Source organism: Alternaria viburni (assembly GCF_023758015.1).
Source record: "Alternaria viburni strain BMP 2772 chromosome Unknown scaffold_10, whole genome shotgun sequence".
Lineage (NCBI taxonomy): Eukaryota > Fungi > Ascomycota > Dothideomycetes > Pleosporales > Pleosporaceae > Alternaria > Alternaria viburni.
The window spans coordinates 847,417-860,799 of NW_026055779.1; the positions used below are offsets into that span (position 1 = coordinate 847,417).

A 13,383-nucleotide genomic window follows, 5' to 3' on the forward strand; every position below is an offset into this window, starting at 1 on the left:
CAGCGATTCAACATAATCAGTGCGACCAGCTGTTGCCCAACTTATCGCGAATACAACAAGATGGCCAAGAGTGCGACACTGGAGCCTATATAACAGTAGCAACCTTACTCAGGCGTTCATTAATTCCCACCGGTCTCATGCTGTGCAGCCCGTCGAGACCGCTACCGAAGAATTGATATGGCGATATTCTTACCCGAACCGCTGAGTGCAGCGAGACAGGAAACGAATTCAGGATCAAACCGCTGGATTTTCCAACATCGCCGAGACGTGAGAACCTATATATGTCGTAGCATCCGCAGTCGGGGACATGAAGGGGTCCGGCTTACTATTGCGTCTTCCCTCCGCACAGATCCGTCGGTCCGATTGCCCACCCAGATATATCTCTAACGTTGCGGGACGGCCTGGGGTAGTGCTGATGAGCTTATCGAGACAACCGACGGCACGTCTGAGCAATGGCCGTGTCGTTCCTTTCAAGACTCATTTTCATAATTACTTGATGGAAATTGAGTGTAAACCACATGACGTAAATGTGCACATTAAATCCATCCATAGATCTAAGAAATATCAACTTACATGCAATCTCCCCAACCCATTTCCCATCTCACAACTTCCCCTTCCCCTTCGCCAGTGGCCTCAAAATACACTGCTGAGTCATATGCGCCACACACCTCCCTCCCTCATCCCAAACCCAACCCTCGCCAAAACTCCTGCCCTCCCCCGCAACCTTACACCTCAACTCCCTCAGCAACCACCCCTCATCCAATTTCAACTCCTCCGTATCCACAAACAGCCTTAAGGAGAAATCCAAACTAGACACCGCACTCGCATCCCCAAACCACATATGATTGAACGACAGGGGTAAGAACGCGATGCCTAGATCCATGAGAAAAGTCAGGGAAGTCATGTTGTCGGTAGTAGTGGGAAGCTGTTCCCGGCTGCGGATCCAGTCCGCGGTGCTGCGCTCCGATGGCGCGAGCGTGTCTTGGGTGTGCGGTGCTGAGGCGGCGATGCCGTAGAGGTTCTGGGTGAAGACGCTGCCTGGGACGAGGCGTTGGTCGTAGAAGTGGGAGATTAGATTGAAGCTCTTTTCGTGGGCTTGCTTCAGCTTTAATGGGACGGTGCCCTTTTCCACGAGCGCGGTGAAGGCCGCCTCCGGTGTAGGACAGTCGCGCCAGTTGGGGTGGGTGTGCGTTTGGGAGTAGGATAGGAGGGATGTGGGGGAGCTGATTATGAAATCGGCGGTTGCGAGGAGGCATATTCTGCTCTCTTCTTTTTGGCCTTCCTTGGGAGTGCTCGTTTGGCTTACTTCGACTTGGCGCGTTGCAAAAGTTCGGGTCTGGCGTACTGTTCGTACGCTGGCGCGGAGAGGTCTGTCGGTGTATGCTGGACCTAGGTAGTTTCCTTGGAGGGAGTAGAGGTTGTAGCCATCTGGTACGGTGAGACAGGCTGCTTTGCAGGCTACGGCGATGGTGTAGCCGCCGTAGGCAATGTCTAGTGGATTGCCCATTTTCTGAGGGAAGTTGATCATTTCGAATTCGTTTTCGCCGGTTTGGCGTAGGGCTAGTTGCTCCATGAAGGGCTTTTGTGGGGGATTGGGTTGGTTGGTCATCTTGGTTGGATGGAGAGGTTTGACGTGTGTTGGGTGTGGCGAAAGTGTCAGATTGGTGTTTGAAGGGTTAGCAGGCGGCGCTGATGTAGTGCGTTGATTTTAAGATGACGGATCTCCAATGATAAAGCTTGTGATCGATGTATATATGTTATGGGGGATGTTGCGGCCGTTGCGGCCGTTACGGATGGAAGTCGTGCCGCTAGCGTGCTGCACCAATCATCTAACCTCGGCAGGACTTTCCGCTGGTAAGCAGCCCCTCACCCAGATCAAGGTACCATTGCGAGTGCTCTCCAGCATCAGTAATTTGGCGTATGTATGGAGAAAGTCTTGAAAAATGATTGATCAGTTGATAATATACAACATACAATTACCCCAATCACCAAATCCTCTTAGCAACCATCGCATACCGACTAACATGCCCAAAGCTCGTCCCTCTCTCCCTTTCCTCCTGCTCCTTCTTCCTGCCCTTTTCATCCCTCTCCCTCAGTCTCTTCAGCGTCTCAGGATCATCATCGTAAATCACCTTCCTCTTCTCCTCGTCTACATCCACAACGCCCCATCCCCCGATTCTCTTACCCCCTGTCTCCACATTCATCTTCTCTCGTTCCTGCATACCGTGGTATCGTTTGCGGCTGACGGATAGGAGGAGCATGCCGAGAATGAGTTTGAAAGCGAGGAAGATGAGGTAGCCGACGAGGAAGACGATGAGCATGGTTGAGCCGGCGATGAGGTCGTCGAGGGTGTAGGAGAGGGGGTTGTACCAGGCTTGGGAGGGGATGCCGGCACCGAAGGAGGAGCGACCTAGGGCGCGGCGGAAGACGTGGTCGATGTGGGCTAGTGCTGCGGTCGTTGTGGGGGAGGATGTCGGGTCCGAAGAGAGGGATGTTGATGTGGTGTGGAGGGGGGGCGGCATGTGCATCGCAATGAACATGTGGTAGGTTTGGATGGCAGCACGTATGAAGAGGCATGACAGTGGTATAACTGGCAGACCAAGACGTCGTGTCAAGTCCGCGTCAGCAAAAGCCTGTGAAGTGTTAGCTAGCAAAGTATACTAGGATTTGACGGCTTACATTAGAATAGTAGTCCTTTGCCAGAACGTCAAAGAACTTGCTATACACCTCTGGCTTGTACTGATTGAACTTGGTAATGTACGCATGCTTCAGCCAATCGACAAACATCTCGCTACCCAACACCAGCAGGAACGGGTTGAGTACCTGTGCAATGTACTTTGGGAAGATAGTAAAGCTCATAGGTATGATACTCGTAGCCTTGAACGCGGTCGCAGAAGACGAGTTGGCAGATCCAGTGAACATGGCTGTCCAAGAGGTGTCGCTGCTTTGGATACTCAAGCCACCTACTTCGACAACGTTGCGCATTGCAATGATGAGAAGCATGAGCCAGAGCTGGAAACGCTCTACGATATCTGCGCAGGTAATCTGGAAAAGGTTCTCCTTCTCAAATTTCTTGAACACCGTGCCCTTGATTTCGACGAATTGGTTGGACATCAAGAGCGTCAGTAGTGCGTTGGAATAGGAGTTGACGGCCACGTTCAGCGTTATCACTTGGTAGAACAGCGCTGTAGCGTGGGCGACGGTGTATACCAGTGCAAGTGCGAACATTCCAAATGGACGGAGGACCTTGCTTCTGCCGTCGGGATTACGGTCCAGCGTCTCGCGAGAAAAGAGGCATTCCAGCACATCTTGACCGACGGCTGAGAGCAGGCGATCACAGACCTCGAGGACGTTGTAGATGACGTACAGCTTGATAGCTGACTGTCCACGAATGCCATGATACATGCGACTCGCGTCGAAGCGCATCAAGACGAAGCAGCTGGCAATGACCAGTAGACCTTTCAGTATGTCTGCTTTGTGGCTGGGTTGTAGTGTAGAAGGCGTGGACTTGGTACGGCGGTGACGGAATCGGGAGTTTCGAGGCCGGCGCGCCCTGAGCTCGTTCATGTCTGGAAACTTGAATGTCGTCGACATCTGAGGATTCTGCCTGGCCGTCGTATTGGCCGAGGGAACGGTAGAAGATGATGGCTTCCGCGACATGGACGGAGGCACCTCCTCAGCAGGTGTTGGTAAAGGCGTAGGGCCATCGGTCTGCTTCCTGCGCTGCCAAAGGCGAGGAAGACCGTCGTAGACAAAAGCCCAGAGATGGCGAAACTCTTTCACAATGACTGAGCCCCACCATTTGACCAAAATGGCAATGGCGAGCAGAAAGCGAAGGGGCAGAATTGTCAAGACGTGCATCCATGCATCCAGACAAGCCAGCGCTCCAAATCCAAGTATGCCCTCGATCTTCAGTGGTATCCTTAGGAAGTTGAGCAAGCGCTCGTACTTTATCTCGGATGTTTCGTAGGGAAAGTCTGTCGTCGCGGGCCGGTATATGTACAATGGAGAGGGACGGCTGGCGGAGAGTTCTAGGGAAAGAAAGGTAGGCATCGACATTGGCGGCAACGGGAGAGCGATTGGTGTCGGAGAGACCTGCTCACGTATCTCGCGTGTCTCCTTGTGTCTGTCGTGGCCCTTGGACGTGCCATCTCTGTGGTCCAGACTCAACGGCGGAGGGATATGCCTGCTATGTCTCCGGTCCTCTGTCTCTTGTGTCTGGTTGTGTGTGCGTGATCGCGACCTTGACGTGGTCCTTCGTGGGAGCGAGGGCGTAGTGACGGATCGTGAGGAAAGCACCGGGCGGCCGTTGCGCAATTCGGTTGCAGGTGTCTTGATCAGGACGACTTCCTTCTCTCTCCTCGATTCACCATTGAGCTCCACCGGCCGCTCCAGCACGACGCCCAAGAGCTTGTTGCTGCCCTGGCCATCGCCATCTTCCAGCGGCGTGGCGTCTTCCAGCTCGTCTTCGAGAATCGGCGTGGCTGCTCGGATGGGAATGCTCGCAGGCTCGCTCGTGAGTTCCTGGATCTGGCGGGGACTGAGCTTGAGGATCTTCTCGTGCTCCGACACGCTGCTCCTCCGCCGCCCGTCTCCAGGCCGCTTGATGGGCCGTATCTTCTCGCTGGTGTCGGAGAGAATGGCCTCTTCGTGCACGCTGGGCCTCCTGCTCGGCGCACTGGAGCTGATTGCGCTGTTTGGCTCGGCTTTGGCGCCATTCGTCATGTTCTGCAGCGGTTCCTCGCTTTTGGCTTCATGGGCGCGGCGGCCCCTCGGAGGTGCCACATCGTCCGGTTCGGGCGTCGAGGAAGGCGTGGGGAGCTGGCCCGTCGTATGCAATTCACCGTATTTCCGTGTTTCTGCCCCGTTCATGGCGTGAGGGGCTGAAGTTGCTGGTTGAGTGCATCGTGTATTGCTCGAAGTGGTGCTGGGCAGTCGCGACGTGTTCGGGTCGAACCGAGGATCGGGAAGCACCAACATTAAGCGGACCCCGGCCACCACCAACCTCGTACCCTCAACAACCCATCTAGGTGAAAGTGCTTCCAACGATTTCATTATGGATTGAAGTCTACAGGAACAATGCGCCACACCTTCAATAGAGGTCTATGATCTAATACTCCACCTAGGCGGCCTGATTGCCTTGGGCCAGATGTTTTCGCCTGCCTGGCCTGTGAAGGTCGATACCAATGACAGCGAGCCAGGTCATCGCCAGGACAAGAAGACTCACTGGTCTCGCAGTTCACATGGCAATTGGTAGCGATGGTAACTCACAGGTACTCATCGGGTGTTGGTGGAAGCGAACGTTCAGAGCTTGTCTTCGTATCTATGACACCTTGGACAGAAACCTGCACCAAATGTGGAAGCAACGCGACCTCGACATTCGGAAAAGGGCCTATCCTTCTTCAGTGCTATCAAATCCTCGTCTACAATTCTACTTGTCGACTGGAACGACGCGAGCATGACTACCGCGTTAGTTTTAGTCAAGACAACACAGGGAAACCGACCCTGGAGAAGGTCTTCTCGGCGCTCCCATCGTGTCGACCAAGAAGGGCAACAAGAGGGTGAATAAACCTAATTCTCATAGCCGGATGAGGAGTGCATCAATTCACCCACGGAGTCTACCACATTGCTCGTTGCCGGCCTCAAGGATTTCTTGCAAGACTGACTTCAAAGAAACCAGACAAGAACGTCTGATGCAAACAGCCGGATTACGCCTCGCGCCGTTCCGGCCGACCCCGTCACATCCCTCCCTCCCAGATACGTTGGAAGGGTTCTTTGACAATCCGGAGATGTTTCGGTATACGAAGATCTCGTCAAGGCCTGCATCCAGACCATCTTAGACAGACTTTCTTCCGCAGACCTCGACTGTACGTCGTGCAACATATATGCCTGCTTACGCCATCTGCATGCTCGACTCGACCGCAACCAGATCTTAGTGTATCACCGCACTGCACATCAATATAAAAGAAAGATGGTACAGTTTGGCTACAATCTATGCGATTTCAACGCCGCGAACTGCGCTATCTGATCGACTCACCTTCTTTCCGGCTTCAATTGACTGCGCATACAGCCAAATCCATGTCCGCATGCGCCGTACTACCCGAACCTCGTATTCCTCACAAGCACGGAAAGCTACATACAGCATCAAGTTTGGTACGCCTAAAGTCACTATGGATATGATATGGCAAGGGTCAGCATGTGTAGCTTATCGTAAACAGACTTCTGTAGCTATCCACAGGTTCATCCATGTTACTCACACACCACATGGCATCTCGCACAGCAGCCCGTAGTACAACGCTACACTAGACATCAGCAACACCAAAACACTTATCCCCAGAGTATAGTCAAACCCTTGCTTTTGCGAAGCTATACCAAACTCATAGTATGCTGCCTTAAAAAAGCAAAGGCAACCTCCATGGGTGCCCGTCGATCAGCACCCGATCTACGATATCCTTCATGCACGACACCTTCAGCTTCTTCTAGAATCGCCACTGGGGCGCTCGAGGAAGTATTCTTCCGTCCAATACTTTCATAGTTGGGAATCGGCAGATCGCCATGCACGGCACGTGCCGCACAGCTGGCTGATATCGGGCTAGCTAGGGCTGAGAGTATGTGGAGTGTTGGGGGTTTACCCGATGATAACCCGGGTGGTGGTGGTTGTGGTTGTGGTTATGTGTCTTTCTTCTTCGCCCTCATTCTGCCTCCTTCCTGTTCGATCGCCAGAACGAGTGAGATCTAGTGGGACTTGATGTCGATGATGCCTCGACTGGAGGATGTCGACACCTGCATAGAACATACTTCTCTTTTTGTGACGTGCATGAGTGAGGCTGTACTCTATTCGGTAGAAGTCACATCAAGATAGCTTCCATAAGATCAGCGAAAGCCGTGTTGTGGTAGACATAAACCCCATATACGAGCAAGCCAATAGACCTGGCACAATGCCTTCACACTCCGTTCAAAACACGGTGAGTCGCTACCGCCTTCCTTCGCCCCTCATAGACTCACGCTCTTCGCAGCGGAGATGCTGGTGGTAGCAGGGTCTACGCGGGTCCATGCAGATCCGACTGCGCTCGCTACACACCACTATACCAAGTCCACAGTGCGTCCGTTCTCGCATGGAGAGTGTTCGAGACCAGAAGCCAGTCAAGTGACTGGCTCAGTAGCAAAAGAGCCCCAGCCTGTAAACAAGAACACTATCTGTTCCTTCCCTCATCTTCTGCACACATATGCCGTAAAACAACCAACGGCACAGTTAGCCTGTTCGCGGGCAGACAAAACAACCATCTCGCATGCTGCCTGATTCTTGTGGGCTTCGCGCTCGAACTTGAAGTCTTTTCGCGAGGGACTTTGGGTGTGTATATTGGTGGGCTGATAAGTTGATCACCGCGGTTGCTGCCTGAGTTTGAGTCTGGGCCCTCATTCACATCGCATCACTTGTTCCGTCTTCCTCTGCCTACACCACTGCATCTCGGCTGCAAGACGACAATACCTGCGCAGAGCCGGCACGCCACTCCTGCCCTCGATGCATCAAACGCCATCCTTGAAACCATCGCTGGTTTGCTCTTCCTCGTTGCTGTTATTTCCTTCTTTGTATTCGTTGGGTATTTCTGCATGCAGATACTTTTCCGCTGATTACCATCGATGCGACATGTAGGTAACGTCAGTCCCACACTTACTCTACGACATGAGTTCTAGGGGGTTGAAATCACCTGTAGACTACTTGTTGTGACACAGGAACCCTTGAGTCGTGGACTATGAGGTAAAGCTGCGTATTGTTGGTTCTTGACCTTTTACTCGTCGAGTATGGGTCAGGAAAGGTGATGGTTTGTCGTTTATCAACTAATCTTTTCTTGCTTAAGTCTTCGTCAATGATGATTCGTTTATCCTGCTTTCTCATCGGTACAGATAGGCTTGATGAAGGAGATTGCCTGGAGTTCCTGATGGACCAACCATCTGTGTTCGTGCTATTGTCTAGGAAACGATCGGCCCCTAAGAGTACGTCGTCCTGATTTTGCCACCTATCGTTGGAGTGCGAGCGTGTTCTAGATGTTGGGTGGCTGTTACAAGGCTATCAAAGTGGTTGCCCATAGTTGTTTACAGCAAGTTGCTGAAGACCCTTTTGACCTCGATGTATTGCTCAAAGTGCGATGCCGTATGGTGGCGGATCGTAGTCGGGACGAGAATAGATCACTCCTGTTCAAGGGGAAGAACAATCACCTGGTATGATAGACTGTAGAAGCCTATGTTAATTCCTTGATCTACATGCTCCACCCCGGTGCAAGCTGCAGATATCTGTCCAATCTTTCCCTTGCATGGTGTACTCGTGATCACGTTGGCGGTGTGCTCCACTTATGAGAATATGGACAGGGTATGGGCGATCATCTCATCAATACCGGCCTTGACTCTTTTCTGGCAGTTTTCCGGGGTACATGCAAGCCACAATCATCGATTCTTTTGCCCGTCAATACAGCGATCAGCACGAGTTTTCCCGTCCTGGACCACGCATACTATCGTGGTACAAGAAATCATCTGCACACCCCAAACTCGTGCGTGCTGGGATATCCATAGCTTACGTGCATGAAGTGGAGGTATTGCACCTAAGCGATGTAGGGATGTGAAGACAGTTTTCGTCAGGCTTTTCAGCCACGTTAATGGCGACATAATCGACTCCCCCAATTTGGTTCTGGAGAGAAGGCTTTCAGCATCTTCTCCGCAGCATGAGTCCAGGCATTGCAGGACCACTCTGCGCTGGACGTTATTCAAACGCCACACACTCTTATATGTAGTCCGTGCAAACAGGCTCTGGTTCCGATGGCGCTAAGAATAGGCAAAAGCACTGCTCGCAGAGAGAGCTCAGCTGGAATGTCGAAGATAAGTGCTTCACATCCTGTGGGTGGTCCTCAGATGCATAATAGCGCTAGTACAAGACTGGAGTTTCCGGATGTGATGCATTCGGTAGTCAGCATTGCGGGATGTAGGTCCAGCCAATGAAGGCAACGGAGGACCACCAAGGGGCTCTTGACGCCCGCCTGTTGCAGATTAATGGATCCTTGTATTAAGCGAGAGTCGCAGAGGAGGTAGCTCATCGTGATCCTGATGTTCGTGGTATTCGAGTTGGTTGTGCCGCTCGAGCGCATTTCTGTAAGGCTGGATCCCAAGACACTGGATAGCAGCGATCGATAGCCGTAACACCACTGACTGGACAGACATTGGACTGCTTCGCGGGTGCGAAACCAGCAACAAGGCCTTGGGAACGGGGAAGCTGTGGGTAGAATACCGTTGCTCGAAGATTGGCTGCCAACGCATAGGGGGCTGCGTCAGGAGTTTGCTGTGCCGCATGCAAGCAGGATGGGCGTTCGAAGGGTTGCCCTGGCATTAAGGTACCGACACGAGGTGTATGCGTCTAGGGAAATGAGCCACAACTGTAGCCGGATCCAAAGGTGATTTGGAGACAGCACTAGGGTGGGCGCACTGCAGCAATAGGTACTGACGAGGCTGAAGAAACCCACCTGGCTGCATGAAGCACGCAGTAGCCGCGTGGTTGTGTCCACATTGCTGCACGTTCGGAGGAAGCGGAAGTCTTCTAGAACGCGACCTCTTTAGCCTGGTGTGGGTGTAGTCAGCCGAAACTTTGTCCCTACGCGCACGCGAACAGACACGTGCAACTGCAGCGGAGTGCATCCGCGAAAGGGTCTGTTGTCTGTGCCCACGGTTGATGAGGTGTCGTGCAACATTATGTCAGTGGGAGGAACTGTTCGGGCCGGAGCGGTGGTGGACAGGGATTTATGCATGTCGACTCAGAAGGTCCCGAGAACAAGAATGCTATGACAATGAGGCCGTGGTGTTCGTCGCGAGGAGTGAGAAGTGAGAGTTAGTCCCGGAGAAGGCGCGAGGGGCTGCCAAGACTATTACGCCTAGGCCATAGAGGAGAGATTTGAAAGTTTATACAATGCGCCGCCGCTCTTCGTCGAGGTCTGCATGTGAGCACTGGCTCCTGCTCTCCCCGCCTGCATTGCTAGGGTGCACATATCTGATCATCTTGGCGACTGTTTGTTCTCTTGGACTTTTCGTCGAGGCTGCGCGAAGGATGCCAAAGCAATTCCGGTTGACGTGGAGTGGACTCGGCGGCTTGAGTACCCGCAGCTGGCTGGAGGCAGAGGTGGTCGCCCGTGGCACGGTTCTACGTTGTTACCTAGTAGAAGAAAGCGGGTCTAGAAAGAAGAAACTAGGAGACGCCAATCGGCGCCGGCTCCGCGAGGGCTCTCTGGGGTCTGTCAACGACGATGAAGGCTGTAGACAGGCTAACATCGGCGAGAGGGCCGTTTGCTGCCAGCGTCGACGAGATGGTTGCAGAAGGAAATTGTCACGAACGCCGGACAAATGCATCGCGTGCTATGACTGCGCAGCGTCCCTGTGGTTGAAGATGTGTTTCAGCACGTGTCCGAGCTTAGCTAGGTAGTGCAGATCAGACGGGAGCAGAGCAAGACGACGACGTCCGTCTCGCTCCACCCCGGAAACCTTGGGCTCAGATAGAGTGCCCGTCCCGTGACAGCTCCGCGTGGGAGACCGGTGGACTGCACATGGCAGACGGGGGGATTGTTGCGTGCTGCAGCTGTACCCCAATAAGGCCAGCCCTAAATCTAGACATGCCATGGCGCTCGATTATCGTGCGGCCAGGCGTTGTGGTGTGGCTGGCACGCCATGACTCTAGGGAGCGTCGACGCTTAGCTCTGGGGGGGTTCGGTCGCCTTTGATAGCCACTCGTGTGAAAGCAAGGATGCGACTCAAACGTGTTACCCATGCTAGTTCCTGCCGACGCTAAGGGCCACGCCTGCGAAACGTGCCTCTTCAATCCTGTCGGGCCCTCCTTTCGACGTGCTGCTCACTGCCATCACGAGTCCGACACCTGTTGCTTCTGCCTTAATAATCCCCGACTACCCGCCCGCCCAAGCCTGCCCTCCTGCCCACCGCCGCCCGCAACCACGGCCCCGTCCCCACCCGATCCCCCCGGCCAGCTTTCCCAGTCGCCTGATGCATTACTAGACACGCATTCCACTCTCCAGGCAGTCTGCCATAGAAGCATCCAATGGGTCAGAGCAACGGCAAGCCCGTCGTCTTTACCGACCAAGGTGCGTCCTAGACATACAGAAGATAAGGGCATTCGGCATGGACTATCAGACTAACACCATCAGTAAACCTCAACCACTTCCGGCTGCTGCGAGTCGTCGGCAAGGGCGCATTCGGCAAGGTGCGCATTGTCGAGCGCAAAGACACGGGTCTCACCTTTGCGCTCAAGTACATACGCAAAGATGAAGGTTCGTCTCCATGCCCTGTGCATCCTCCCAGCCCTACTCGAGCTGACGTCGTGTCACAGTCGTACGCTCGGAGAGCGTCCGCAACATCATCCGCGAGCGGCGCATGCTCGAACACCTGAACCATCCCTTCCTCTGCAACCTGCGCTACAGTTTCCAGGACATCGAATACCTGTACGTCATACCTCCCAGCGATGAGTTAGCACGCGGCTGACAAGGGCAGATATATCGTGGTCGATCTAATGAATGGCGGTGACCTGCGCTTCCACATCTCGCGAAAGACATTTACAGAGGAGGCTGTGCGCTTCTGGATAGCCCAGCTAGGCTGCGCTGTGCGCTACATCCACCAGCAGGGCATCGTACACAGGGATATCAAGCCAGACAACGTGCTGTTGGATTCCGAAGGTCATGTCCATCTGGCAGATTTCGTAAGCTCGGTCCTCATCATGTCTCTGGCCATCACTAACGTCCCCAGAACGTCGCTTCCGACTTTGTCCCCACCAAGCCGCTGACGAGCAAGTCCGGCACGCTCGCCTATCTTGCGCCCGAGGTCTACGAAGGCAAAGGATACTCGTGCGAGGTCGACTGGTGGTCACTGGGTGTGCTCTTCTACGAGTGCATCTACAACAAGCGACCCTTCGAGGCTAGCAGCCACGACTCTCTCGCCGCCAAGATCTCCAAGGGAGAGCCCACATACCCCGTTACCAGTCCGCCCGTATCCATGCCCTGTCTACATGCCATTAGCTCGCTCTTGGAGAAGAACAGGACAAAGCGCATAGGCGCCATCGGATTCGAGTCCTTCACAGACAACCCCTTCTTCCGCCCCATCGATTTCATCGCGTTAGAGCGCAAAGAGATTCCGCCCGTCTTTATCCCGTCGAGCGACAAGACCAACTTCGATGCCACCTACGACCTGGAGGAGCTGTTGTTGGAAGAAGCACCGCTTGAGGCAAGAGCGCGGAGACAGAAGCCTAGAGAGGCGCTCAAGGACGATGCGACCGAGCAGGAGATCAGGGCTGAAGAGCTGCACAGGATGATTGAGACCCTCTTCGAGCCCTTCAACTACACCACCGCTGGTGACCAACGAACGCCTGCCGCCGTCGCAGTCGTAGATCCTCAAGATTCTGTCGGCGGCTCAAGGACGAGCAACCAAAGCGCACCGGATCAACCCCCCACACCGTCAGTAGATCCCTGGGGTCGCCCAGTTGCGAACAATCCCCAGGACGCAGAACTCCATCCCACACGCTCCGCCGCTACTGGCCGATCGACGCAATCTCCCAACGGCAGCCCTCCCCTTGCAACCAACATACTGAACCAGACCGCCAACACCGGCTCACCCACCTCGCAACGTGGCGAGCACGTCGACTATTTCCCCAACGACGGCTCCGAAGTCCCCACCCCCTCCTTCTCCCGCCCGATGAACAACCGCCAGCGAGGCTCGCAACGCAGCATCAGCACCAGCGGAGGCGTACAGGTAGTTCTCAACGAGACCGGTTCTTGGACTGAGATGGCTAACCAAAGTTCCGCCCTCGTACAGAAAGATGCCCAAGCTGAGAAACCCTCCGGAATGCTCGGCTTCCTCAGTCGCAAAAAGGGCCGGGACAGGAGTCCCAAGGCGAAAGAGAGGGGTGTGCTGGGTAAAGAAGGCGCCAGAGTCATCATCAGCAATACTTGAGATGCCTGCTCTCCTTTCCTCACCCTTTTCCGCTCGCACGCCTTCTTTCACGTCACGCCCACACAAAACGCCCTTTCTTCCAACGAGTTCCCTTGCCGTAGATGATGTTTTCCCAGGAGATTATTTTCCCGAGGCCGATTTCTTCTTCCTGCGTGGCGTTTTCCGGCGTGCTGTCTTAGGCTTCATACATGCCAGCCCCCCTACATCTCCTTCAGCGATGACGCCTGGAACATCATGGTCGTCGCTTCCTCTCCTTATCCGACCGCATCGAAGTTGCATAGTTCCACCACCCTGAGAAAAAAGAGGTGTGCGCGAAACGGGCGTTGTAGGCATTTGTTTTTTCCCATCAGAGAGACCGCAGGACACATGGGGCAGATGTTGCCCCGTAAGCACAAC

General features: G+C 54.0%; 3 protein-coding genes across 3 annotated transcripts; 1 reads left to right on the top strand and 2 right to left on the bottom strand.

The window, feature by feature from the left end:
• Positions 1-633: 633 nt before the first annotated feature.
• J4E79_005549 (uncharacterized protein) lies at positions 634-1,609 on the bottom strand (the record flags this gene model as incomplete). Its single annotated transcript, XM_049354427.1, has 2 exons — positions 634-643; positions 669-1,609. The coding sequence occupies 2 exons, from the start codon at positions 1,607-1,609 to the stop codon at positions 634-636; spliced, it is 951 nt and encodes a 316-aa protein (XP_049211292.1).
• A 376-nt stretch (positions 1,610-1,985) lies between these two features.
• On the bottom strand, positions 1,986-4,872 carry J4E79_005550 (uncharacterized protein; the record flags this gene model as incomplete). Its single annotated transcript, XM_049354428.1, has 2 exons — positions 1,986-2,633; positions 2,680-4,872. The coding sequence occupies 2 exons, from the start codon at positions 4,870-4,872 to the stop codon at positions 1,986-1,988; spliced, it is 2,841 nt and encodes a 946-aa protein (XP_049211293.1).
• Positions 4,873-11,086: 6,214 nt separating this feature from the next.
• Positions 11,087-12,987, top strand: J4E79_005551 (uncharacterized protein; the record flags this gene model as incomplete). The annotated part of the gene is made up of 5 exons (XM_049354429.1): positions 11,087-11,129; positions 11,193-11,315; positions 11,375-11,486; positions 11,536-11,740; positions 11,788-12,987. 5 exons carry the CDS (start codon positions 11,087-11,089, stop codon positions 12,985-12,987), a joined length of 1,683 nt encoding a protein of 560 aa, XP_049211294.1.
• Positions 12,988-13,383: the final 396 nt, after the last annotated feature.